At 30.9% G+C, this 25,827-nt stretch overlaps 1 protein-coding gene across 1 annotated transcript; it reads left to right on the top strand.

Moving 5' to 3' along the window:
- The first annotated feature begins 441 nt into the window (after window positions 1-441).
- Window positions 442-25,085, top strand: LOC139488540 (uncharacterized). The gene is made up of 7 exons (XM_071274245.1): window positions 442-547; window positions 11,379-11,501; window positions 12,469-12,825; window positions 14,816-14,938; window positions 15,892-16,248; window positions 21,074-21,133; window positions 23,474-25,085. Exons 1-7 carry the CDS (start codon window positions 472-474, stop codon window positions 24,286-24,288), a joined length of 1,911 nt encoding a protein of 636 aa, XP_071130346.1. The 5' UTR covers window positions 442-471; the 3' UTR covers window positions 24,289-25,085.
- The last annotated feature ends 742 nt before the right edge of the window (window positions 25,086-25,827 follow it).

Here is a 25,827-nt window from a genome sequence, read left to right as displayed (position 1 = left end):
AGTTGTTTAAATATAGCGATAGAGATAAAATAGACTGAAATAATTACAATATTGAAGGTAATGAAAATGTGACGCATAACACAACCCATTTTGGTTTAGAGTCTTAAATATGATTTGAGGTTTTTATTTACATAGCGATACCTTGTTCGACAATACTTATAACAGAAAATTTACCAAGTTATTTATATTTGATGGAATATAATGACAGTTAATGTACTTCAACGCTTTCTAGCAATATTTAAAATAATAAATTGACATCATGATTAACATAAGAAGTTCACAAACAATATTAACAAGGGAAGACATTGTACTTTTCAAATAAATGAATAGTAAAATATACGTCAGTAAACGTCCGAGTATCAGTATGTTTTACTGGATTAATATACATGTACTATATTCAATTTTCACAACTCATACATTCAAATTTGTAACACTTCCTGTACATTACCACATACATCCGTAAAGTTTAAAATGGATACGTTGTGGATAAGTGAATTCGTATTTATTTATTTTCAATGTTTTGGTATATCGTCGATGCAAGTATCAGGTAAGATTTTTTTTTATTTATCTATGTACTACCTTTGAGTGTGTGTATTTAAACTTTACGTTCTATTTCTTCTTAATTACTTCCACTCAATAAAATTGAGAATGGAAATGGGGAATGTGTCAAAGAGACAACAACCCGACCGTAGAAAAAAAAACAACAGCAGAAGGTCACCAACAGGTCTTCAATGTAGCGAGAAATTCCCACACCCGGAGGCTGGCCCCTAAACAAATATATACTAGTTTAGTGATAATGAAAGCCATACTAATTTCAAAATTGTACACAAGAAACTAAAATTAATATAACACAAGACTAACAAAGGTCAAAGACTCCTGACTTGAGACAGGCGCAAAAATGCGGGGGGTTAAATATGTTTGTGAGATCTCAACCCTCCCCCTATACCTCTAGCCAACGTAGAAAAGTAAACGCATAACACTACGCACATTAAAATTCAGTTCAAGAGATGTCCGAGTCTGATGTCAGAAGATGTAACCAAAGAAAATAAACAAAATGACAATAATACATAAATAACAACAGACTACTAGCAGTTAACTGACATGCCAGCTCCAGATTTCAATTAAACTGACTGAAAGATTATGATTTCATCATATGAACATCAGGCACAATCCTTCCCGTTAGGGGTTTAGTATCATACCATCATAACATATACGAGAAGAACATAACCCGTGTCATGCCAACAACTGGTTTTTGAATAAATGTGTTTAGTTCCGATGCAAAGACCCTATAAGACTATATGCTGTAAATTTACGAAAGTATGCCTCTTCCTATAATATATAATTTCTCAAATATAGGTATGATCGACTTATATTAAACTTTTGTCTTCTCCAGGACAATATTGATGGATGATTAACAATAGCTTTTAATATTTATATGAAATACGTTAACTATTTTCTCCACAACTAATACGTCCGCATTGCGAATCTAATTGCAAATAAGTGGATGTAGCATGATTACCAATAAGACAACTTCAAAGATCGAATTGCAATTGTAAACAGTTACAGGTTAAAGTTCAAGTTCAACAGTTCGCTATTCTTTTTCTTTCTTTTTTTTATCCAACATATATAATATACAACAGTACAGTTATCAAACAGTAAGTTCATATATATAAATGTAATATAATACAACTATTCAGAAAATGCATAGAACTTGAAAATAACATTCTGTTGGGATTTCATAATGGTATCTTATTAAAAAGGACAAAAACAAGTATATAGAAGTAATTAATAACAAAAATTAAAAGATGATTAAAAAAAGACATAAAAAAACAAAAAACAAAATCAAATAAAAAAAAAACACAAAAAAAAAAAAACACAAAAAAATTTAGTTTCATGTCTGCTAAATTTGTAAAGTTGTTAATCCATCAAAAATTCATGTAAAACCTCCTGGTAAATGTACAAAAGTTGAATAAACTTGTCAAAAATTTTTTTTCTAATTTATATCTTCTTCTCCAAAATATAACGATGCTTTATTTTTTCAATCAATGCTGTTAAACTTAATTCTCCTTTAAAATATCTTGTATTATATATAAATTGTTTAATCCAGAGCAAAATATTGTTTTGATGGTCACCTTTGTACATTCGTGATAAATTTCCAAACAAAAACATATTTTGTGCATGTAAATGGTATACTAATACCATTTTGGAGAAGCCACATTTCAGTTTGCTCAATAAATGGTTGTACATAATAACAGTCCCATAGTGTATGTTCAATTGATTCCAGTATAGTCTAACACAAAGTACAATATTGGTTTTGCAGTACCCCAATTTTGTTTAAAAACTTATTTGTTGTCAGAATTTTATGATTTATTCTATACTGAAGCCATTGTAGCTTAGTATTTTTTGTAATAGCAAATGGTAGTTGAAAAATCTTTTTCCAGTTTTGATTTTCTAAAACTAAAATTGCTTCCCATTTATTACTCCTGTAGGAACAGTGTTGTTTTTGTTTATCACCAAATACATATCTTTATATCCCTTTTTGCTTTTGAGACTGGTCTTTATAATTGATGGTATGAAAGGAGATACTAATTTATAATCTCCCCTAATAATATTTTTGGAAGTATTAGTTAGCATAGAAATTATGCTATTATATTTCATGATGTCTATATTCCTGAAATTGATAAAAATTTAGAAAGGTACCATTCTCCCAAACAATATCATTTACATGTAGAATACCTTTACTATGCCAGTCTTTGAAAAACACTGATTTGTTGTCAATTAGGAATAGGTTATTCATCCAAATTGAACTGGAATTATATACCTATATGGAGTTATTTTCTTTCAGAACGACAGGTCATTCTTTTTCAGAATCAACCCGGACGATACCATGTTTCATTGAAATATGCTCAAAGGCATAAAATAATGACCTGTGTGAGGTCATTATTTTCCTTGATAAACATGCAATCTATGATTTACTTCAAAACTTAATTCGTCTAATAGTTTTTTGTTGCCGATTTGGAAATTTATTTTTAAAGTTCAATCGATGATAGGTGTAAAAGAAATCGTCATTGTAGTCCCGCATTTTAATTTTAGAAACAAATAACGTGAAGTACGTGAAGTTTTGTTAATTTATCGCTACAATAAAGATTATCATATATGTCAGATAAATTTTAATGTAGACTTTCATAAAATTTCAATACATTTGTGTCTTACTTCATGCAGTTACAGTAATATTTTTATTGTGTATGGATAATAATTTTTGAAAGGTTTATATCTAAATTATTTAGTGAGTTTTATTTCACATTCTAAATGAGTCACAGGGCGTATTAAAACCTGAATGAATTAGAAAGGAATATCCCACTTAAGTGTTGTCGGTAAAATAGGATACTAAATTTTACAAATCTTAATAAAATTAATATTTTTTTGACGGTATATAAGTCAGATAATGCATATTTTAAGGTTTTTCTTGTCGTAGAACACACCTCGGATTATCTATAACAGAAAATATTCCCAATCGTGCATATTCTTTTCTTTTTTAATTACCATTTGCCAAACACCCAGTACGTCTTTCCAAAATTTATTCTTAAAACTTTGCTGTAGTTGCTAAGGTATTACCACAACTAAAGAATCTATCTTTATCAACATAAAATTTTCAAAATCATCAATAATTGACATAATATGCTCATAAAACATGGACTGTCAGTATTTGGGCCATATATAGTTATGAGAGTAAAACGAACTTTATCTACAATCAAATCCAAAGCTAAGTAGTTTCCATCAATGTCCTTTTTTCTTTAAGTTCTTTCCACTTAAAATTATTTTTAAACATAATTGCTACATCTCTTGAATTTAAAGAAAAGGATGAAAAGAAGCATTCATATCCTCATAACGTTCTTATACTATTTTCTTTATCCACTGTAAAACGAGTGTCTCTTCGTTCCTTTCTAATAAAACAACGTTTTGGCGTAAGTGATGAATGGGTGGACCACAAGATCCAGCGACAACTATTACATCCATATTTAAGACTGGAAAATAGATATGCTTTATAAATATGAATCTCGATAATGTTATAGGAATGTGATGTAATTTTGCTTTGAGCATGTAGTAGTCCTTTACAACTCGTAAGAAATCATATTTGACTGTTGCACAGGTAACATCTCTCACCTGAAACAATAAAATTTGCAGAGAACGCTGCAACGACAAAATAAATGACACCAAAATATTAGTCACTGTGTATTTTTATAGGACATCTACAAGGACATGCAAAGACTCACCCCATGAAATATATGATACAACACTTTAAATATATGTAAAGATTAAAAAAGGTACATGAGTAAAAACCAGTACAGTGTCTAGTAGTTACATTTTAATCAATGAACAAAGTATCAAAAATACTTCGTGTAACATAGTTTGACATTTACTTACATTATCTTAGTTTTGTTGATAACTCCACAAAACATTTAAAGTACAGCTATTATGTAAATTTATTATTAGACTTGTATTATATCTATGTCACTTTTGTATTTGTTTTTTCCATCTGATTGGTTGTCTTTAGTGGTTAAGACATTCAATCGTTTTTGGTGCCAAACATGTGTGGGAATTATAAATAACTTGTGTAATACAACTGTCAAAAGTATTAGTATGTTTTTTGTCTGTTTGAAGAAAAGGTCAACAAGGACCTGCTATGACTCACGATGGGATTGATCATATCGAATTAAGAATAACATATATGGACTTATAAGATTATCAGCGGTTGCATAAAAAGGGCAAGATACGGCCAAGTAATTTCAATTTACTTACCTCAAAAAGTCAGTAAAAATATAAACATCCACCTAAAATAGATAACTCAATTTCAAAATTATTGTATTTTATCTAAATGATCTTATTAAGAATAAGTTCAACATGCTTTTATGTCTGATAGGGTATCTCACATACACATCAAAATGAATATGTTATAACGTATCCTTTAGGGATTTTTTAATTCATAGCAATCAATGTTTTAGTCATCTCTGTAATCTATATTATTGTCTACGTTTCAGACTACTTACATCCAATGTGCTATAACAGTTTAACCTCGATATTTTCAGTCTGACTTTTAGACTTGAATCTTGATTTCAGCTGCTTTTTATCCGTGAGGTTTCCGTTTCATTAGTTTTCGATGGTGGTTATTGCTGCTAAGTCCTTTGATGTTTTCTATTGTGCTTTTGTGTGTATATTTAATTGTTTATTTACATTGTATATATATTCTAATGCAAATTATAGAACTGGTTTAAACGATACGGTATCCAGAGAAAAATACATTCAACATCTCATGTGGGAACATTTTTTCAAATACTAATACAGAAAATTAATGTACTTGTACAGGAAACGACCTGTGGTCAAAATTAATGTGTTTTAAATTCCAATGATATGCAGATTATAGAAGACAATTGTAATGGTGAAAATTCCTGTTTGGTGGATTACAACTTTACATCCGCCTTTTTACGAAAGTTAAGATACAGGAATCTGTCATACATATGTAAAGACGGTAATCAATATTGGCAAATCATTTCTACATTCACTATTTCTTTTTAAGTATAAATACTGGTGTGGTAAACAATCAAAACACGAGAAATTTGATTTTACTTTCTTTATTTTTTTCTAAAACAACGGAAAATAAACTTATTACATTGTATGAGACCGATCCGCTTTTCTTTAATTAACTTCACAAGAAACACTTAAAGCAAATATGTGAAAAACAAAGAGTACCAAAGATGAAGCAGTCTGTATAGAACTACACAACAACAAGAAACTCAAGTAATTGCAAAATCTATATAAGGTCATTATTGTGTGACTTAATTTTCTGACTAAGTCTAAATATCATAAAGGAACAATTTAAGAAAGCTATACATTACTGTGAGAATACCCATTAATGAGCCATGCAATATACCCATTACATTAGATCTATTAATTACGGTTACATTTAATGTGGTAAATTGCCATTAAATTGATCGTCTTGCCATTAAAAACATGAATATTAACCCTTAAATAAAGCCATGAAACTTGGAATAATGGCCATTATTTATAATATATAATATAATGGGGTTCAATTTAAAGACTCCCCCTTTAGAAATAGACAAAAACACACTGTACCATGAAAATTTGATCAAAGTCAGATGACACAAGGCCTGCCAGTGATATGGACATTACCACGAAAACTTAACCCTGTTCACAAATTCATGAAATGAGATCGAGGTCAAGTGAAAACTGTCTGACAGGCATGGAAACCTTGCAAGGTGTACACTAGTCAAAATAATAATGACGTCTTGCAAAGCTATTTTATTATTTTTGGGACGCCTTCCTACGACGTCTGGACTTTGAGAGCAGATTTTGGGGGGAACTTTCAGACTCAACATTTGCATGCAATCTTCATTGCCGGCTAATAATTTTACATAATTACAAAGTACTACCTTTTTTGAGCTTATTGGTATTTCCAGAAATATCATAAAGAAATGATATAATAAGATACGATTCCATTTGAGGTTGGCAAATATTTATTTTGCTTCTGTATTCTGCTTTCAAAATCGTTTCTCATAATTTCAAAGAAACGTCACATCCGGAGATTATAAAATATTAAAAACGATGGACCAGAATTTCCGGAACGTTCGATTGACATTATCCGGAATTTCGGGTCTGTCAAAATTTACCGTAATCCATTTCCAAAATATGTTCTGTGAGATCAACTTTACAAGTAATAGCTTTTCTAAAAAGCCTATCGTATTTGAGCTGATCATATTGAGACGGCGGTTTGTGATCTGTTTGTGGGTATAGTTTTTTTATTGGAATCTTGCACTCCAAGCAATATGAATATATAGTGTTTTTCTCCTGGTTTTTGATTTTAGTTGTAGTATTGGTTGATCAGGGTCTGGATAAAAGGAAACTTTATAGTCACATATGATAATATATAAAATTATTATGTCATATGTGATTTCATACATTTGTATTTATGAGAAAATATCTGAAAAAGTATAATTTCCATGTCCCGCCTTTCACCAGCAATTATTTTTTTATTCAGGCATCTTTTTGGAAAATTTTAAGTTTCAGTATTAGCTCAAGTACATAATGCACCAACTGCAACCATTTAAATATTCTTTTTAATATTTCATCTAATGAAATATTTTAATTTAAATGGTCAACCCCCCAAAAAATCATGTTGTCCTCTGTTATCTTCTGAAAATTAAATCATTCAAAGAATATCTAAATTAAGTAAGCTGCAGCCTTCCGATTTTCACAAATCTGATAGATTATATAACAAACTTCTGCATTACTGGTCTTATTTTGTTATAACTAAAGCATGTAAGAAAACTTTGCATTTTTAAGGGTCTTTTGAATGTTGTCCCCAGGGGTACTTTCCCCCTGTTACTCCTGGTTTTTTTTTTCCACCTGTGGACACGTTTGAAAGACCAATAATTAATTTCTTGTAATTTAATGTGAAGAGCATCATTTCCTGAATGTATGAATCAATTATTTTAGTTGAATAGCAGCCAGTTTAAAAAAAATGAACTCCCCAAAGATCAGAATTTGGAGAAAAATATTTTTGTTGTTCTCTCCTGTTACAGCCTTTTTATGTACCTTCTGAGAATATATGTTCTGTGCAATCAACCTTACAAGTAATAGCTTTTCTAAAAAGCTTATCGTATTGAGCTGATCATATTGAAACGGCGGTTAGTGATCGGTTTGTGGGTATAGTTTTTTTTATTGGAATCTTGCACTCCAAGCAATATGAATATATAGTGTTTTCCTCCTGGGTTTTGATTTTAGTTGTAGTATTGGTTGATTAGGGTTTAGATAGAAGGAGACTTTATAGTCACATATGATAATATATAATTTCATACATTTGTATTTATGAGACAATATCTGAAAAAGTCTAATTCCCATGTCCCGCCTTTCACCAGCAATTATTTTTTTATTCAGGCATCGTTTTGGAAAATTTTAAGTTTCAGTATTAACTCGAGTATATAATGCACTAACTGCAACCAATTAAACATTCTTTAATATGTTTTCTCTAATGAAATATTATAATTTGAATGGGCAACACCCCCCCCCCCCCAAAAAAAAAAAAGAAAATCATGTTGTCCCCTGTTATTTTCCGAAAATTAAATCATTCAAAGAATATCTAAATTAAGTAAACAGCCTTCCGATTTTCACAAATCTGATAGATTATATAACAAACTTCTGCATTACTGGTCTTATATTGTTATAACTAAAGCATGTAAGAAAACTTTGCATGTTTAAGGGTCTTTTGAATGTTGTCCCAGGGGTACTTTTCTCCTGTTACTGCTGGTTTTTTTCCACCTGTGGACAAGTTTGAAAGACCAAAAATTTATTTCTTGTATTGTAATGCGAAGAGCATCATTTCCTGAATGTATGAATTCATTACTTTAGGTGAATAGCAGCCAGTTTAAAAAAACTGAACTCCCCAAAGATCAGAATTTGGAGAAAAATAATTTTGTTGTTCTCTTCTTTTGTGTACCTTCTGAGAATATTTCATTGTCAGCACTATAACAGTAAATGTGTTTTTATAGTATCTTATTAAATTGATATGTAGATGAAAGTAAACTTCTACACAATTCGAGTAATTGAACAAAAAGTACTGCGTAATTCCTTTCTGTTACGTTCTGTCATGTTACCTGATAAAAAGTAACAGCAAAACCATTATCATTAACAGGAAGTATGTTCAAGACAATTTCACTGATGAATCAAAAGGTTAATCTACTACATGTCAACCTTGTCATTTAATATAAGTTATCATCACCAAATATTAAATTCAAAAATAGGTTTTTTTGCTTTTGATAACAGCAGAGAACATTGTGCAATTCTAGTATAGTAGATAGTAACAGAAAGGAATTTATTTCAGAATTTTTCATTACCTAGCTATAGGCAGATTTTTCATCTGGTAAATGACATTGTTTGATGTTATCTTCCAATTGTGACCAATCTGAAATGATGTATTTTTCTTAAACAATAAAATAAAGCATTTTTTTTATGAAAAAATCCTTTCTGTTACCAACTCTGTCCTGTTACTGTTGTCCTGTTACTCAAGATTCTTTCATATTACCGACATCTCTGACTATATTTTAGTATATTTCTAAACCTTTTGTATTACAAATGGCTAAAATCAATAATTGGCATTTACTATACTATTGCAGAATATACTAGTAAACAAAAAATAGTGTCTTAAACTTATTCCTTATTCCCATTAGAAACTTTTTAAAATTGATTCATTTTGGTAACAGGAAAGAACTGGAATTATTTTGCACCATTTTTGAAATTGCAACTGTTACCACATTTAACGATTGTTTGAATTACAGACAACAGTTCCTAGATCCATAATGTGTGTTCTTCGATTTGTGCTATTAAAATACCGTGTCTAAATACTTTTTTTTATTTTTTCTTATTGCCAAATATTAGATTTTTTCAGATATTGTTTCTTATAAAGAGTAGCTACAGTAGCAATACAAGATCTTTTTTCTTTGTTTGGTTAGGTTAGGAATTAGTTGTTTTATCTAAATCTGAAAATGGAGCTCTACATAAGAATTGTGAAGGAGAATGTAATCAGATGAACAGCAGCATTCAAAAATATTATTTCTATCATGAAATTCATCATGGTACAGGAAGAATTATTAAATATTTTAGTTATAATCGTTCCAGATCAGCAATGTTGAAAACCGATTCGTCTTTTGTGTGTTTTGAAAGGAAATCCAGAAGTGAAAGTTTCTTCTGGAAAGTTTTTTTTTTTGATAAATAAGTAACTTCCTTCATCTTAAACGCTAAAGTTCAAGTTATAACTCTCATGCATGCATAGAAACATTTGCAGATCCAGTGTTTGACCCTGGTTTCAAACTTTGCTACTGTGGAAAGGACAACAAACAAAAAATCTTACATAGTAATAAAGAACCTATCAGCTATAGATAGAAGTATGGAAAAGACATGAAATGGGCATTAATATAAAAATCATGTAAAGTAATAGACATGGATTTATAAATTAGGTTGCTTAATGGTCATTAAAATAATAACATTTAAATCATGTCAAGTAATGGGCATTAAAATATAAGTTTTGTAAAGTAATGTGTCCTTATCATTTGCTTATATAGGTCTTGTACAAAAAATGGCCATTAAAAATAAAAGAACATTGATTTGATTTAATTTAATGGCCATTAGTTTGATATTATTTATCACTTTAATGGGCGTTACTTTTTTCTCTACAGAAAAATAATGCCCATTAATCTCGTGAAGAGAGAACTATTTCAGTCAAATTAATGAAAAAGTAATGGTAATTTCATTGATGCTTGCCATTAATCTTTATTTCAATGGCATATTTTACAAAACTATTAATTATTTTCAGACAAAAAGTAATGGGCGATTTTAATGGATTCGTGAGATTTAATGGTTTGTTAATGGTATTTTAATGGTATTTTAATGGATTTTTAATTGTTTGGTCTGCAGTAGTGATATTTAGTCAACAGAATACCTTAATGTATTCATGCAAAAATTTAAACGTTGTGAGATTACAAATTCGGGTTGATACGGATTCGATATTTAAGAAAGCCTATTGATATTCTCTATGTAAGACAAAAGAAAGACATGAAGAAACAAAACTTTTTGATAATATTAATATGGACTTTTAAGTTTAAAAAATGAATATTCTTCCTTTAAAGAAAATAATAAGTTAAAGTATAAGTGCCTTTTAAACCAACGTGTTTAATATTGCATGTCGTATAAGCCGACTTTTTGACAATTATGGAGCGAAAATTTACTATCCTCCTAAAGTTCTAATGTTCGTATATGTTTTTTTTTTGCATTTTATGGTGCTCAAATTAGTAAAAAAAAATTATAAAATCTTTCTTTTATGGCTTTGTGTTGCTATTTGTTGGCTCTGAAATTTATATCCTCAGCAATCATACTCCATTGTTGCCTGGGGTGCTGGAAGTTGTTGGTTTAGATACCAAATATTTTTAAAAGGTATTTGCTACCTGTGGATTCATTTGTAAATAAACATTGCCTACTTTGCCATTAATTGTGTCATCAAATATTATATGCCTTGAGTTGTTTACTTTTGTTATTAGTAATCATCTTAACTATAGAAGTATCATAAAACGAAATTAAATGAAGTATTGTTATAAAAAAAAAAATGTCGATTCAGTTTAAAACGATTGTATAAATAGTGTTGTTGCAGCTGTTTTATATAAAATTAAAGTTTGTATGTATTTGTATCTGACTGAAAGATACCGTAAATATACTCGTCAAAGAATGTGTCTTAACTGAAGGGAATTTATTTTATTTAATTTGTTAGATTCGATTGACTGATATATATTAACTTATAATCTAATTTATTTCAGAAAAGGGGACAAGAGTTAGTACGTTTGAGAGTGATTTAGGAGATTGGATGAACGTATCATCAATCGGTTTCTCATGGCATCGTAGTAATCAATTGGATGATCATACTATGATAGCAACACATGGTAGGAACAACTTGTATATTTATTGTCACACTTCACCAACCTATCCAAAACTAACATTATAATGTATTTGTGTACAAGACACAGATGTGCTGTCGTTTATTGTATTGCATGTATTTTTGTATGAGGCCCTTTGTTTCATTACGGGACAGCTGTATTGCTACTGATACGTTACACATGTCATGTGTTATACTTTATAAGGTGAGTGTAAAAATAATAATTCTTATATGATTTGCATATTAGGGAATACGTTCATATGATTGGTCGAGAGGGTTTTCGGAAGAGGCTCTTGACGTTAGTTATTTTTCGATAAAAGATGTTGACCGAACTTTTTTCTACCAATGTAAACAAGATAGTGGTGACGTTAAAAATATTTAGTTTCACTTGTGTGTATCATTATAATAAAACAATAAACACTAATAATAATTTATAAATGAGATATTTTCGCTTGTTTTTTTTTTAAATCAGATGGCAAATGTTATCGAGTAAATGTTTTGTTGGCGTTAACCAAAAATATATTCGTGCGCCGGGCCCATTCAATGACATTGATATACAATTTACATGTGAAAGAAGAAAAGAGTGTGGAATTAAATTCCTCACCTCCAATTTTAGATAATTATAAGGATTAGACGCCTTTTTTGGGGGGTATTACCACATTTCGCCAATCTATACCGAACTAAAATTACAATTTGTTTTGTGTACAAGACGCAGATGAACTGCCGTTTATTGTATTGCATGTTTTTTTTATGTATGAGGTCGTGTATTTTATTAAGTGACAGCTTTATTGGTACTGATACTTTACACATACCAAGTGTAATACTTTATAAGGTGAGTTATGATATACTATTTACCATGGCTCTAACTTTAATTTCTGAATTTTCATATAAGACATTAGTCATTCTCTAAATTTAAAGAATTGCACATGTTGTAGCTGAATGCATACATTTAATGTTTTATACCTTTCTTTCAGGCATTAATGGTTATAGCATGATTGCTTTGTCTATCTATGGTACAGCTGGTACAGCACTTGTGTACACAAATAATTCATTCATGGAACCAATATGTTTGTCACTTTGGTATCAGTTTTATCATAATGCATATGATTGTTCCTTTAGTATTTACAAGATTACAGATGGCAATCAAACTTTACTTTTTACTGTGGATGGTAATTTCACATTTTATGATAAATGGATCAACATATCGGTAGATGTATATGGACAAGATCCGTTTAAGATGGCATTGGAAGCAGACTTCAAGCAACGTGATTCAACAGACGTCCGTTGGATTATAATAGATGATACATCGATAGCTTATAGACCTTGCCAAGGTATGTGTGTAGCATAATAACATCAATACAAAAATGAAGGAATACGCTTAAGGTTGCCTTAATTTTAACTTAATTTAGACATGATAAACTTCACATTTGTGTGAATTTTTATCATTAGTTGTATGGGGTTGGAATATATGATAAACTATGTAAGGAACAAAGTTAATAACAATACAAATATCTTCTTTTTTTTAATATTACACATTTTCAATACAAGAATTATTGCATTTATGGATCTTAAATTCCATTTTTCTATGCCTATAAGCATGATAAATGTAATAGTATATTGGTAAAGGTGTCTTTTGCATATCAAGTTGGTTTAAGATACATGTATATATAAAAAATCAGGTCATTATTTAAGTTATACCTGATTGTGATAGATTAAAAGTCCATAATCCAAAACTAGTTCTCTATTTAATTTTAACTAATGTTATGGTGAATAGTAAAGTTACTGTCATCGTTATAAACATTTGACAGACGCCATCCGTATTCGGCTGACCGTTATGGATTATCCATGGCACATATTGCTACTCAAGTTTCACCTGTACCAGAGCCCTAGTCAAACATCGTTCATATACTCTTCACCGATTCCAATCCAATCCAACCCATCATGTGATGATTCTAGATCAAATAGAAATTGCTTACCCCACAATTACTAGTAACACATTTGATCAAGTCAAATGTGCTTTGGTTGACTGTGCTGACTGTGGCTTTATTTCTTTTCGCAATGTGTTGATTATTTTTTCTATCCTATCTAGTAAAATATATACGTATTTTTTATGTTAAACGTTCAGTTTTGGTCATGCGTCAGGCTAAAATAGTTGAATTGCACGGTTTTCTTATTATTTTATTGTTTGTATCATAGGCGTAAAAAAGAGTCATTTACTCTATCGTATTTATGGTATGACGGTGTTTTTTTCACTCAGTCTGACTATTACGTACCAAATGATTAATTGAACAACAATTCCCATTAGAAACTTTTTAAAATTGATTCATTTTGGTAACAGGAAAGGACTTTTTTGTACCATTTTTGAAATTGCAATTGTTTCCACATTTAACGATGTTTAAATTACAGACAACAGTTCCTAGGTTCCTAGATCCATAATGTATGTTCTTCGATTTGTGCTATAAAATAACCTGTTTAAAGATTTTTTTTAAATTTTTTCTTCTTGCCAAAAATTAGACTTTTTTTCAGATATTGTCTCTTATATATAGTGGCTACAGTAGCAATACAAGATCTTTTTTCTTTGTTTGGTTAGGTTGGAAATTAGTTGTTTTATCTAAATCTGAAAATGGAGCTCTACATAAGAATTGTGAAGGAGAATGTAATCAGATGAACAGCATCCAAAAATATTATTTAAATCATGAAATTCATCATGGTACAGGAAGAAAATTGACTATCCTCCTAAAGTTCTAATGTGTATTATATGGTTTCTTTTGCATTTTATTGTGCTCAAATAAGTATTTTTTTTTTAAATCTTTCTTTTATGGCTTTGTGTTGCTATTTTTTGGCTCTGAAATTTAAATCCTCAGCAACCATACTCCATTGTTGCCTCGGGTGCTGGAAGTTGTTGGTTTAGAGACCAAATATTTTTAAAAGGTATTTGCTACCTGTGGATTCATTTGTAAATAAACATTGCCTACTTTGCCATTATTGGCATAGGGGGAATTGTGTCATCAAATATTATACGCCTTGAGTTGTTTAATTTTGTTATTAGTAATCATCTTAACTATAGAAGTATCATAAAACGAAATTAAATGAAGTATTGTTATCAAACAAAACAAAATGTCGATTCAGTTTAAAATGGTTGTATAAATAGTGTTGTTGTAGCTGTTTTATATACAATTAAAGTTTGTATGTATTTGTATCTGACTGAAAGATACTGTAAATATACTCGTAAAAAAAGGTGTCTTAACTGAAGGGAATTTATTTTATTGTTAGATTCGATTGACTGATATATATATTAACTTATAATCTAATTTATTTCAGAAAAGGGGACAAGAGTTAGTACGTTTGAGAGTGATTTAGGAGATTGGATGAACGTATCATCAGTCGGTTCCTCATGGCATCGTAGTAATCAATTTGATGATCATCCTATGATAGCAACACATGGTAGGAACAACTTGTATCTTTATTGTCACGTTTCACCAACTTATCCAAAACTAACATAATAATGTATTTGTGTACAAGACACAGATGTGCTGTCGTTTATTGTATTGCATGTATTTTGTATGAATTCCTGTGTTTCTTTAAGTGACAGCTGTATTGCTACTCATACGTTACACATGTCATGTGTTATACTTTATTAGGTGAGTTTTAATATAATAATTCTGATATGATTTACATATTAGGGAATACGTTCATGTGATAGTCGAGAGGGTTTTCGGAAGAGGCTCTTGACGTTAGTTATTTTTCGATAAAAGATGTTGACCGAATTTTTATTTACCAATGTAAACAAGATAGTGGCGACGTTCAAAATATTTAGTTTTACTTGTGTGTTTCATTATAATAAAACAATCAACACAAATATTAATTTATAAATGAGATATTTTCGCTTGTTTTTTTTAAATCAGATAGCAAATTTTATCGAGTACATTTTTTTTGGCGCTAACCAAAAATATATTCGTGCGCCGGGCCCATTCAATGACATTGATATACAATTTACATGTGAAAGAAGAAAAGAGTGTGGAATTAAATTCCTCACCTCCGATTTTAGATAATTATAAGGATTAAACGCCTTTTTGGGGGGTATTATCACATTTCGCCAATCTATCCCAAACTAAAATTACAATTTGTTTTGTATACAAAACGCAGATGTAGTGCCGTTTATTGTATTTTTTTTTGTATGAGGTCGTGCATTTTATTAAGTCACAGCTTTATTGGTACTGATACTTTACACATACCAAGTGTAATACTTTATAAGGTGAGTTATGATATACTATTTACCATGGCTCTAACTTTGATTTCTGAATTTTCATATAAGACATTAGTCATTCTCTAAATTTAAAGAATTGCACATGTTGTAGCTGAATGCATGCATTTAATGTTTTATACCATTCTTTCAGGCACTAAGGGTTACAGCATGGCTGCTTTGTCTATCTATGGTACAGCTGGTACAGCACTTGTGTACACGAATATTTCATTCATGGAACCAATATGTTTGTCACTTTGGTATCAGTTTTATCATAATGCATATGATTGTTCCTTTAGTATTTACAAGATTACAGATGGCAATCAAACTTTACTTTCTACTGTGGATGGTAATTTCACATTTTATAATAAATGGATCAACATATCGGTAGATGTATATGGACATGATCCGTTTAAGATGGCATTGGAAGCAGACTTCAAGCAACGTGATTCAACAGACGCCCGTTGGATTATAATAGATGATACATCGATAGCTTATAGACCTTGCCAAGGTATGTGTGTAGCATAATAACATCAATACAAAAATGAAGGAATAAGCTTAAGGTTGCCTTAATTTCAACTTAATTTAGACATGATAAACTTCACATTTGTGTGAATTTTTATCATTAGTTGTATGGGGTTGGAATATATGATAAGTAACAAAGTTAATAACAATACAAATATCTTCTTTTTATTTTTTAATATTACTCATTTTCAATACAAGAATTATTGCATTTGTGGATCTTAAATTCCATCGTTCTATCCCTATAAACATGATAAATGTAATAGTATATTGGTAAAGGTGTCTTTTGCATATCAAGTTGGTTTAAGATGCATACATGTATATAAAAAAAATCAGGTCATTATTTAAGTTATACCTGATTGTGATAGATTAAAAGTCCATAATCCAAAACAAGTTCTCTATTTAATTTTAACTAATGTTATGGTGAATAGTAAAGTTACTGTCATCGTTATAAACATTTGACTGACGCCATCCGTATTCGGCTGACCGTTATGAACTATCTATGGCACATATTGCCACTCAAGTTTCACCTGTACCAGAGCCCTAGTCAAACATCGTTCAAATACTCTTCACCGATTTCAATCCAATCCAATCCATCATGTGATGATTCTAGATCAAATAGAAATTGCTTACCCCACAGTTACTAGTTATACATTTGTTCGAGTCAGATGTGCTTTGGTTGACTGTGCTGACTGTGGCTTTATTTCTTTTCGTAATGTGTTGATTATTTTGTCTATCCTATCTAGTAAAATATATACGTATTTTTATGTTAAACGTTCAGTTTTGGTCTTGCGTCAGGCTTAAATAGTTGAATTGCACGGTTTTCTTATTATTTCATTGACGGTGTTTTTTTTCACTCAGTCTGCCTATAACGTTCCAAATGATTAATTGAACAACATGCCGGTGATAGTTTTAGTTGGGCTTGTGCTGCTATATTCTTTTGTTTTCTATGTATTATTTGGTGATTAACATGCCAGTAGCATTAACGGATAAAAAAAAATTCTGATTGGCAGTTACACCACATCTCTTTATTTTCAAATCAACACTGCACGGCTGGTAATCTACACACGCAGAACATTTGGTTCTGCAATAAAAACCGTGAGAGGATTTTCCGGTTGTGCTTGAGTGGAGTAATTGTCACCGCTTCAAACGGTATGTACATTTCTAAATCTAGATTTTCTTATTCAACTGATCAAAATATTGAAAATCGGAGAATGTCATGCTGTGGTAAATACTTTAAACAAGAGATACATGTATCATTTACTGTTGTACGTAGAGTTGAACTCCTACAAAATCAGTTGTCCCACAAGAAATTGCCTAAAAAAGTGACATTTCAATTTTGAAATGGTTCTATTTACAGACCTACAAGTTCAAATTAAGTTTTTTTTTCGGGCAATGGGTATGAATGTTGTTTTTGGCGGCGTGTGCGCTGTCCGCCGTTGATAGACATCTTAATAATTCCAAAAACTAAATTTTTTCATGAAGTCATGCGTGAGGGAATCGGTTCTGATTGAGGACATCGTGAATGCGTGAGGAGAGGTACAAATCTTATCTTTATATTCAAGCTATCAGTCGTTGAAACTTACCTAAATTTGGCTACATTGTTCATGAAAAAACACATATGTGAGTGTGCTTAAAAAAGTTTACGAGATTGGATTTTGAAATAATTGTAGGAACCTACATGTAGATTTAATAATATGTTTGACGAAGAATAAAGACAAAAAATGTTGTCAACGATTTTGTTTTCTTGCTACAAGTAAAAACTAGACCGATTATTTGCCCACATCTGCAAATTTGGAGACAGATTTGCAATTCAATAGTTAGACTTTGTTCACATAAAGAATATTGGGTGATTTATTGTATAAATCAAAATCTTTATACAAATATCAAATTTTGTGTTATTAGAATCATCTTTTTTTTAAAATAAACTATTTTAGCGGAGATAACTCCTTTCGTAAATGTGTATAACATGAATCTTAATTAAGCTTTTTTCAACTGATTTTTATAGTTCGTTCTTATGTTGTACTGCAACGTTATGAGTCATCGTAAATTCGCATTTTACTATTTTTATGTATTATATATAACTTGTTCGTCCGGTCACTTTTTCGCGGGGATCGGTTTTCTCGTGCTTGAGACTCAATGTCCAGACTTATTTAAACACATAATAAGTTTTCATCGGCGATATCATTTTCTTAGATATATGTGGTGATCTCTGTGACGTATATTTGACGACAGGACTACTCCCAGGGGGTTTAGTTCGCTTCGAGGGCGGGGATAACTTGTATCTCCATGGCTTTTTGTAGAGAGTCAATTTCAGTCCTCTTTTCCTTTTTCCTTTGAACAATGACAACAATGGCATTTTCTGAAATTGAACAAACAATTAATAGTTTGATTTCATTGAATCAGTGATCAGTTTACATCTATTAAAGTATAAGGATAAATCTGTGCTTTTAATCGGCATTGATCTCATTTATTGAGTCAACAAAAGTCACAAAGCCAAAGATTAAAAAAAAATGTTTGTACTTCCCCTCACGCATTCACGATGTCCTCAATCAGAACCGATCCCCTCACGCATGACTTCGCGGGAAAATGTTGTTTTTGGAATTATTAAGACGTCTATCAACACAGGACAGCACACACGCCGCCAAAAACAACATTCATACCCATTGCCCGAAAAAAAACTTAATTTGAACTTGTAGGTCTGTAAATAGAACCATTTCAAAATTGAAATGTCACTTTTTAGGCAATTTCTTGTGGGACAACTGATTTTGTAGGAGTTCAACTCTACGTACAACAGTAAATGATACATGTATCTCTTCGTTAAAGTATTCACCACAGCATAGCATTCTCCGATTTTCAATATTTTGATCAGTTAAATAAGAAAATTGAGATTTAGAAATGTACATACCTTTTGAAGCGGTGACAATTACTCCACTCAAGCACAACCGGAAAATCCTCTCACGGTTTTTATTGCAGAACCAAATGTTCTGCGTGTGTAGATTACCAGCCGTGACTGTATATGTAAAGTATTAACGTATTTGTTATCTGCCATTATATTGATTATTAAGTAGAGTTTTTTTTTATCTGTTCCTAGTGTGGTAAAAAAGGGGAACTGTTTGATATCATGATATGTTTTGTCTGTAAAACATAGTGTTATTTGTCTAATCTAATGTTACAATACAATAATAATTTGTTTAACAATTGGCTGCTACCGATAGGTTTAAACCGATAGTGTCCTCCGCAAATGGAAGCATGTTTACACTAAACAAACACCCGGAAAGCTTTGAAAACTATATGTGCCTTGAAATATTTATAGGGTTCATCTTTTATGGCTTACCTTTAGATGTTTCATAATGCTTTTGGTGGATTATCATCCTGTCAATATAAATAACAATGGTTATTACTAGATTTATTTCACTTGACTGGGCGGGATTTAGGGAGTTCGCTCGCTTAAGACCAGTCCATTTATCGACAGTAGTTTTGGGATAAACTCATTAATGAAGTGTCCAGTTATTCGTCCCATATCATACACTCAGTTCTTATGTATATGCGTTTGGTGACACTGAATGGTGATTAGAATTCAATACTGTTATAATTATAACGGCAATCATCCTTTTCACACACATCTTCAAATAGACTGTTCTTATGCAAATTAAAACATAAGCTCCGCCCAATCAGTTGAAATAACTTTGAAATAGTAGTAACTATTTTTATATGGTTATTACACTCTTTAGTCATTTGTAATGTAAGAATATATTTTGATTTATACAATGCAAACAAGTGGTTTTTTTTTTGTAAGACAAAATCCATATGTTATACTTTTTCTTCAAATGAAGGACACCAAGTGAATTCAATCTGTCTCGATTTGAAAGAACCAATTGAAATAGAATGTGAAAAACAGTACCTTGCCAGTGAGATTGAAGTCTTAATCCAACCTAAACATCTGACCAGTCAACTGAAAAATTGTCCTGCAAAATCTATTAAAAATGAGATAAACAGCTTTTGTAGAAACTTGAATAAGACAGGCAAATTTAAATTTAGCGTTTTGAATTATACAAGTGGATATGAAGACTGTTATGTCTCCAGCAAGAATATACATTTCATATATACTATATATATTTATTTCATTATTTCATTATTAAAATAACGATACATTTGATGTAATCATATTAATTATTCAAAATAGTCAGTAGTTATTTTACCACTTTAAAATGTATTTTAGTTAACAAAAATACAGATTAGGTGATGTTCGGTGCAGCTGCGCCTGTCTTTGATCTGTTAATGATCCTTTGCAGAGTGTAAATCAACAATCGATATCTTGATAAAATATAAATGAGTGGAGAAAATTTAGGATTTGTGAATAAACCTTATTTTTGATTGAAATCAAAATTCTTGCATTTGATATATTTTCAATCAAAGAAATACTTGGGATTAGACCTGGACATGAATACTTATCCAATTTTATGAAAGAAACCTTCATATTCAGATGTTATAATGATTTTGATCTAGGTGACAAACACACAATAATTCGACCAGTAAAAGGATGCTGATCCATGAACTACAGTTTGGTTTGTATTTGAACCAATATGGAATATGCAATCAACGCAACATGATAACCCAAAACAATGAGATAAATTTAAAATTAACTATACTAGACATACATCTCCACATTATAAATGTTCCATTCATCAAATCTTATTGCACTATATACTATGTTATTCGAGCTTGCTTTACATCAACCCTTATTTTGCGATACGGAATACTTGATCAATCATGTCCAATGCAAGATCGTTTACATTTTTTCTGCATTTTAGACAAGTCCCAGACAACCAACCTTGAGAAAATTTCAACAGAATCCAGCACCAAGTTTGGAGGTAGTTATACATTGATTTTTGTTTTCCTTTTCCTCGAAAGTGACCTACCGAGTGCATATTCTGGTTTTATTGATACGAGAAATGGTTGACGTAAGTTAAGCAAGATCTACATATTGCCTTCCGGAGATTTATAGCGGTTTAGGATTGGTTTCATTTTGCATTGTCTTGAGTTTTTTGTGAACTGTTTTGTATATATTGTTTGTCATTTTCTATAGACTTTGACTTACAACTAGAAACTAACTATCAAGGTCGGTTGGAAACTTTATGACATTAAAGATTATTTCAATTTTTTTCAATTGTGATCGTTTCCTTTAAAAAAAGGAAATACAAACATGCCCTTTTCCATATTGGCCCTGGTATCACCCCGAGACTCCCATATCGGCCTCGAGGCTTTAGCTGAGGTCCGATATGGGTCGTACGGTGATACCAGGGCCAATATGGAAAAGATATGATATAATCTATTTATCACATATTTAATTTCTGCAGAAAAGAGAGAAAAAAATCAATTATAACAATTTAATGAAATATAACAGGTAAAATCTTAAACATTTTATCAAAAAAGTGTCGTTAAGGATGTAATGACTTCACGTCATTTGGAACCAGGGCACAATAACCAATAACCTCTTTTTTGCCCCGGGCAATTTTGAGGTTATTACATATGCAAAACACGACATAAGTGGGAATAATACGGAACGTAAGGTTTAGGTCTAAGATCTATATGTTTAGAACTTTAAATTGTCCATGAGATTCTGTTACGATATAAACTTCACAACAGTCACCAGCAGTAGGCAATTACAAATCATCAATCTGTAACGAACAATAGTTTCGTATAATGAATACAAATGCATTGGAAAGTGTTATCTGAATACAATCATGATTGAGTTTCTTCCGTGAATTCTTGATCTTCTAATGTTTTTAAATTTCCAAAAAATCCAATTAGATTCAAAGGTTGTGCATTGGGCACAAGCAAGAATAATTAAAACATTAAACTCCGTCAAACAGACAAACATTGTGGTTAATTATTTAGTTTGTACTTTGTTTGATATTTATTTAATACTTGATGTGATGAATATCTGTATATAGGAAGGATGACACAACATCTATTGTTTTTCACAATATCTGTTAGAACAGCATTTTCTGAAATCAAAACTATATTTAAAATACATCGAACAGAAGGTACTTTTTTTGAGGGCATTATTTCAATGTCAATACAGGCATGTTCATTGATTGTTTCTTTTTTGCTTTGTGTCCACTGACAAATATTTCATGCATATACAATAGGAGACGTCATAAGAACAAAATACACAATGAAAGCCTTTTAAATCTTAGTTGATCGGATGATTTGCGGTAAATTTGAATGCCAAAGACACATGGGGGTATATGGAATATGGAAAAGTCACTATTTTATACATACGTTAATGACTGTACCAAGTCAAGAGTATGACATTTGTTAGTATCCATTCTTTTAATGTGTTTGCCTTTGATTATGCCATTTGATTGGGGACTTTCCGTTTTGAATTTTTCTGAGAGTTTTCATTTTTTTTTAATTTTCCTGTCTACGTACGAATCAATGACTTGTGTATAGTGTTCGTCACTTGAAGATATCATGCCATTATCTCTTAAAAACACCGGTGTTGACTTCCCAATTTTGTCCGAAAACATGTTTTCGATTTTTAACATCTCGCAGAATCGAACAAACGCCAATCTATTTCAATGATTTAATTGCAGACCAGAAGGTAACCAACATATGGCGAACGTTCTTGTCGCAGTCAACCTCTTGCGTAAACACATACATAAAGGAAACCTTTAAATAAAATCTAAATACCATGTAGTAATCTGACAATCCATTATTTCACATTTGGGAAAAAGAATCCACATCTGACATGTAAATCTCAAAAGAATGATAATAACATTGTCTATAACGTTAAATCAAATCAAATTGAGAATGCGTATAGAAAACAGTTATATTTCCTTTGATTTTTGACGATCTTCAAAAAATATATTTTGTAAATGTTGTAATTGGGAAAAACGTATCAAAATACTTAAATATCAAAACAAAACTCGTGGCGCGAATTCGTAAATTTATTGGTTTTGCGCTCACTATATTTTACAAATGATCGATTCTTTTTTTATCTGACAAACATTAACCATAATCATAGGATAGATACTGTTCTAATCTCAGAATATATATTAATCAATCTATATAGGATTAAGTCATGTCAGTGTATTTGTGGGGGATTCCAAAGTTAAACGTTAAGCGATCCATTTATTTTGAACATACATTTAAAAAGAACATGTTCAATCCAATTGTTTGTAAACGGTGTATTATATGTTTTGCAGCTAGTATACCAGTTATTATCATATCAACAATGGTTGTCATGATAGTTGCTGCTGTAGTGATCATCGTGATTGTATACAACAGAAAAAGGAGAGCGAAAAATTCGAAACTATGTCAGACTCCTCAGAATACAACTGCAGTAGAAATTATCAATTCGTCTGACTATAATGTAATAAACTATAATGAAATGACAGATATTAGTACTCATAAGATAAATGAAAATAAAAATAAAACTCATACAAAACAACATCAACCACAAAATATACAGATTTCCAATGAAAACATTTGCAATAAATACGAATCGTTATCAACCAAAAGAACCTCAGTTGAACATATTTATGAATCAGAATTAGTCCACACAAATCAATATGAATCATTAACCAACCAACGGGAATTGGATACAAATAAATATGAATCTACAAAACAAGGATTACCACAAAACATGAACACTTCAATTAAACAGGATGAAAACATTTGCAACAGATACGAATCATTATCTACCAATCGAAACACAGCTGAACATATTTATGAGTCAGACACAATACCCATTAATCATTATCAATCACTAAAACAACAAAAGGGATTGGATGAGCATACCTATGAATCTACAGAACATGCATTACCGGAATCGATGAATCAGGAGCTATCTCAATACGAATCGCTTAATATCCCTCCAGAATCAGATAAACATACATATGAATCTACGGAACATGCATCACAGGTATCGATGAAACAGGAGGCATCTCAGTATGAATCCCTTACCAATCCACCGGAATCAGACAAACATGTATATGCATCAACCAAATCCCCAAGGTAAAAGTATTCTAGCAACACACAGATCAGATAATCAATTTGTATTTATTATTTTCTTAATGCATTTAATATTTTCTATGGATTTGCATCCTATATGATTCAATATGAAATAAATATATCCAACCTTAACAATAGCATGCTAATGTAACAATGGTATGTATGTAATATAATGTACACAATCATATAACTTCTATAATATCAAATAACAAGGAACAGTTTGTTAGCCGGCATGACGTATAAACGACAAATCAAAGAATTCAACTTTATATATCTTATATAAGACAATGTAGTTTTAACATTCAACCAGTCCATATATAGGAAGATGGGGTATGAGTGCCAATGATACAACTATTCATTCAAGACACAATTTATAAAATTAAACCATTATAGGTCAAATCATGGTCTTCAACAAGGAGCCTTGGCTCACGAAGCACAGAAAGCTATTAAGGGGTCCAAACAAAATACTAGTGGAAAACAATTCAAACGGAAAACCAACTGGCTAATCTATATAAAAAAAACGAGAAACGAGAACTACTGAACATCAGATTCCTGACTTAGGACAGGTGCAAACAATTGCAGCGGGATAAAACGTTTCGATGGCTTTTTGTTTTTTGCGCATTATCAATATTGTCAATGATTAACCAGTTCCGGGTCGAATCCGATACTGATACCAACAGTGTATGGCATATGTGGTTTCCGGTTGTAGTTTCTTCTTTATTAAGATATGTAAAATGCTAAACAAGAAAAAAAAATAGTACAAAAATTAGCTGTGAGTATCGATTGTACTTAAGACTGAAAAAATTGTGATTAAAAAGTGTATGATACGTATATCATTTTCTTTACAAATCATACCTTGAAACGATGTAAATTTTATTTAACTTGAAGCTGGGCAAACGGACAAACAAACAGACGAACGGACGAACGTACGCACAGACCAGAAAAACATAATGCCAATAAATGGAGCATTAAAAACATTAATAATACATACGAATATTTGGTATAAATCGAGCCCATGTGTATGGTTCCAGAGGAAGCAGATTAAAATCTTAATTTGTCTCGATATATGTAGGCGGAAACACTTTTGAAATAGAACAAAAGAATCGAAGCTCTGTGTTTATCGAGAAAGCGATAAATTGTTAACTGTAATGTTTGATATAGTAACAAAATTTTTAAAAGTTAATAGAAACAGATAAAAGGACAATTTTCTTATTTTAAAAACACCATTTGCATAAGTTTTCAATGTATCTATTACATAGTAATGCAAACAATAAGATATCAAGTCGACGACATGGTTCTTATCGGGGCCTTTTATAGCTGACTATGTGGTATGGGCTTTGCTCATTGTTGAAGGCCTTACGGTTACCTATAGTTGTTAATGTTTGTGTCATTTTGGTCTTTTCTGGATAGTTGTCTCATTGTCGCAATAATACCACATCTTCTTTTTTATATAAAGTGTATGATACGTCTTTTTACTCCACAAAAAGCAAATAAACTTTATTGGTTCCCGTATAGAATTATACAATGAATCTTAGGCAAACATTTG

Source organism: Mytilus edulis, chromosome 9, assembly GCF_963676685.1.
Source record: "Mytilus edulis chromosome 9, xbMytEdul2.2, whole genome shotgun sequence".
Lineage (NCBI taxonomy): Eukaryota > Metazoa > Mollusca > Bivalvia > Mytilida > Mytilidae > Mytilus > Mytilus edulis.
Note: the sequence above shows the minus strand (reverse complement) of the source record. Positions and strands in the feature narration are given on the sequence as shown.

Excerpts from the sequence above, each read along its gene's own strand:
- LOC139488540 (XM_071274245.1), top strand. The coding sequence starts at position 472 with ATGGATACGTTGTGGATAAGTGAATTCGTATTTATTTATTTTCAATGT. Across the intron at positions 14,939-15,891 it reads TCCTATGATAGCAACACATG|GCACTAAGGGTTACAGCATG; the intron begins GTAGGAACAACT and ends CCATTCTTTCAG. Across the intron at positions 16,249-21,073 it reads AGCTTATAGACCTTGCCAAG|ACAAGTCCCAGACAACCAAC; the intron begins GTATGTGTGTAG and ends TCTGCATTTTAG.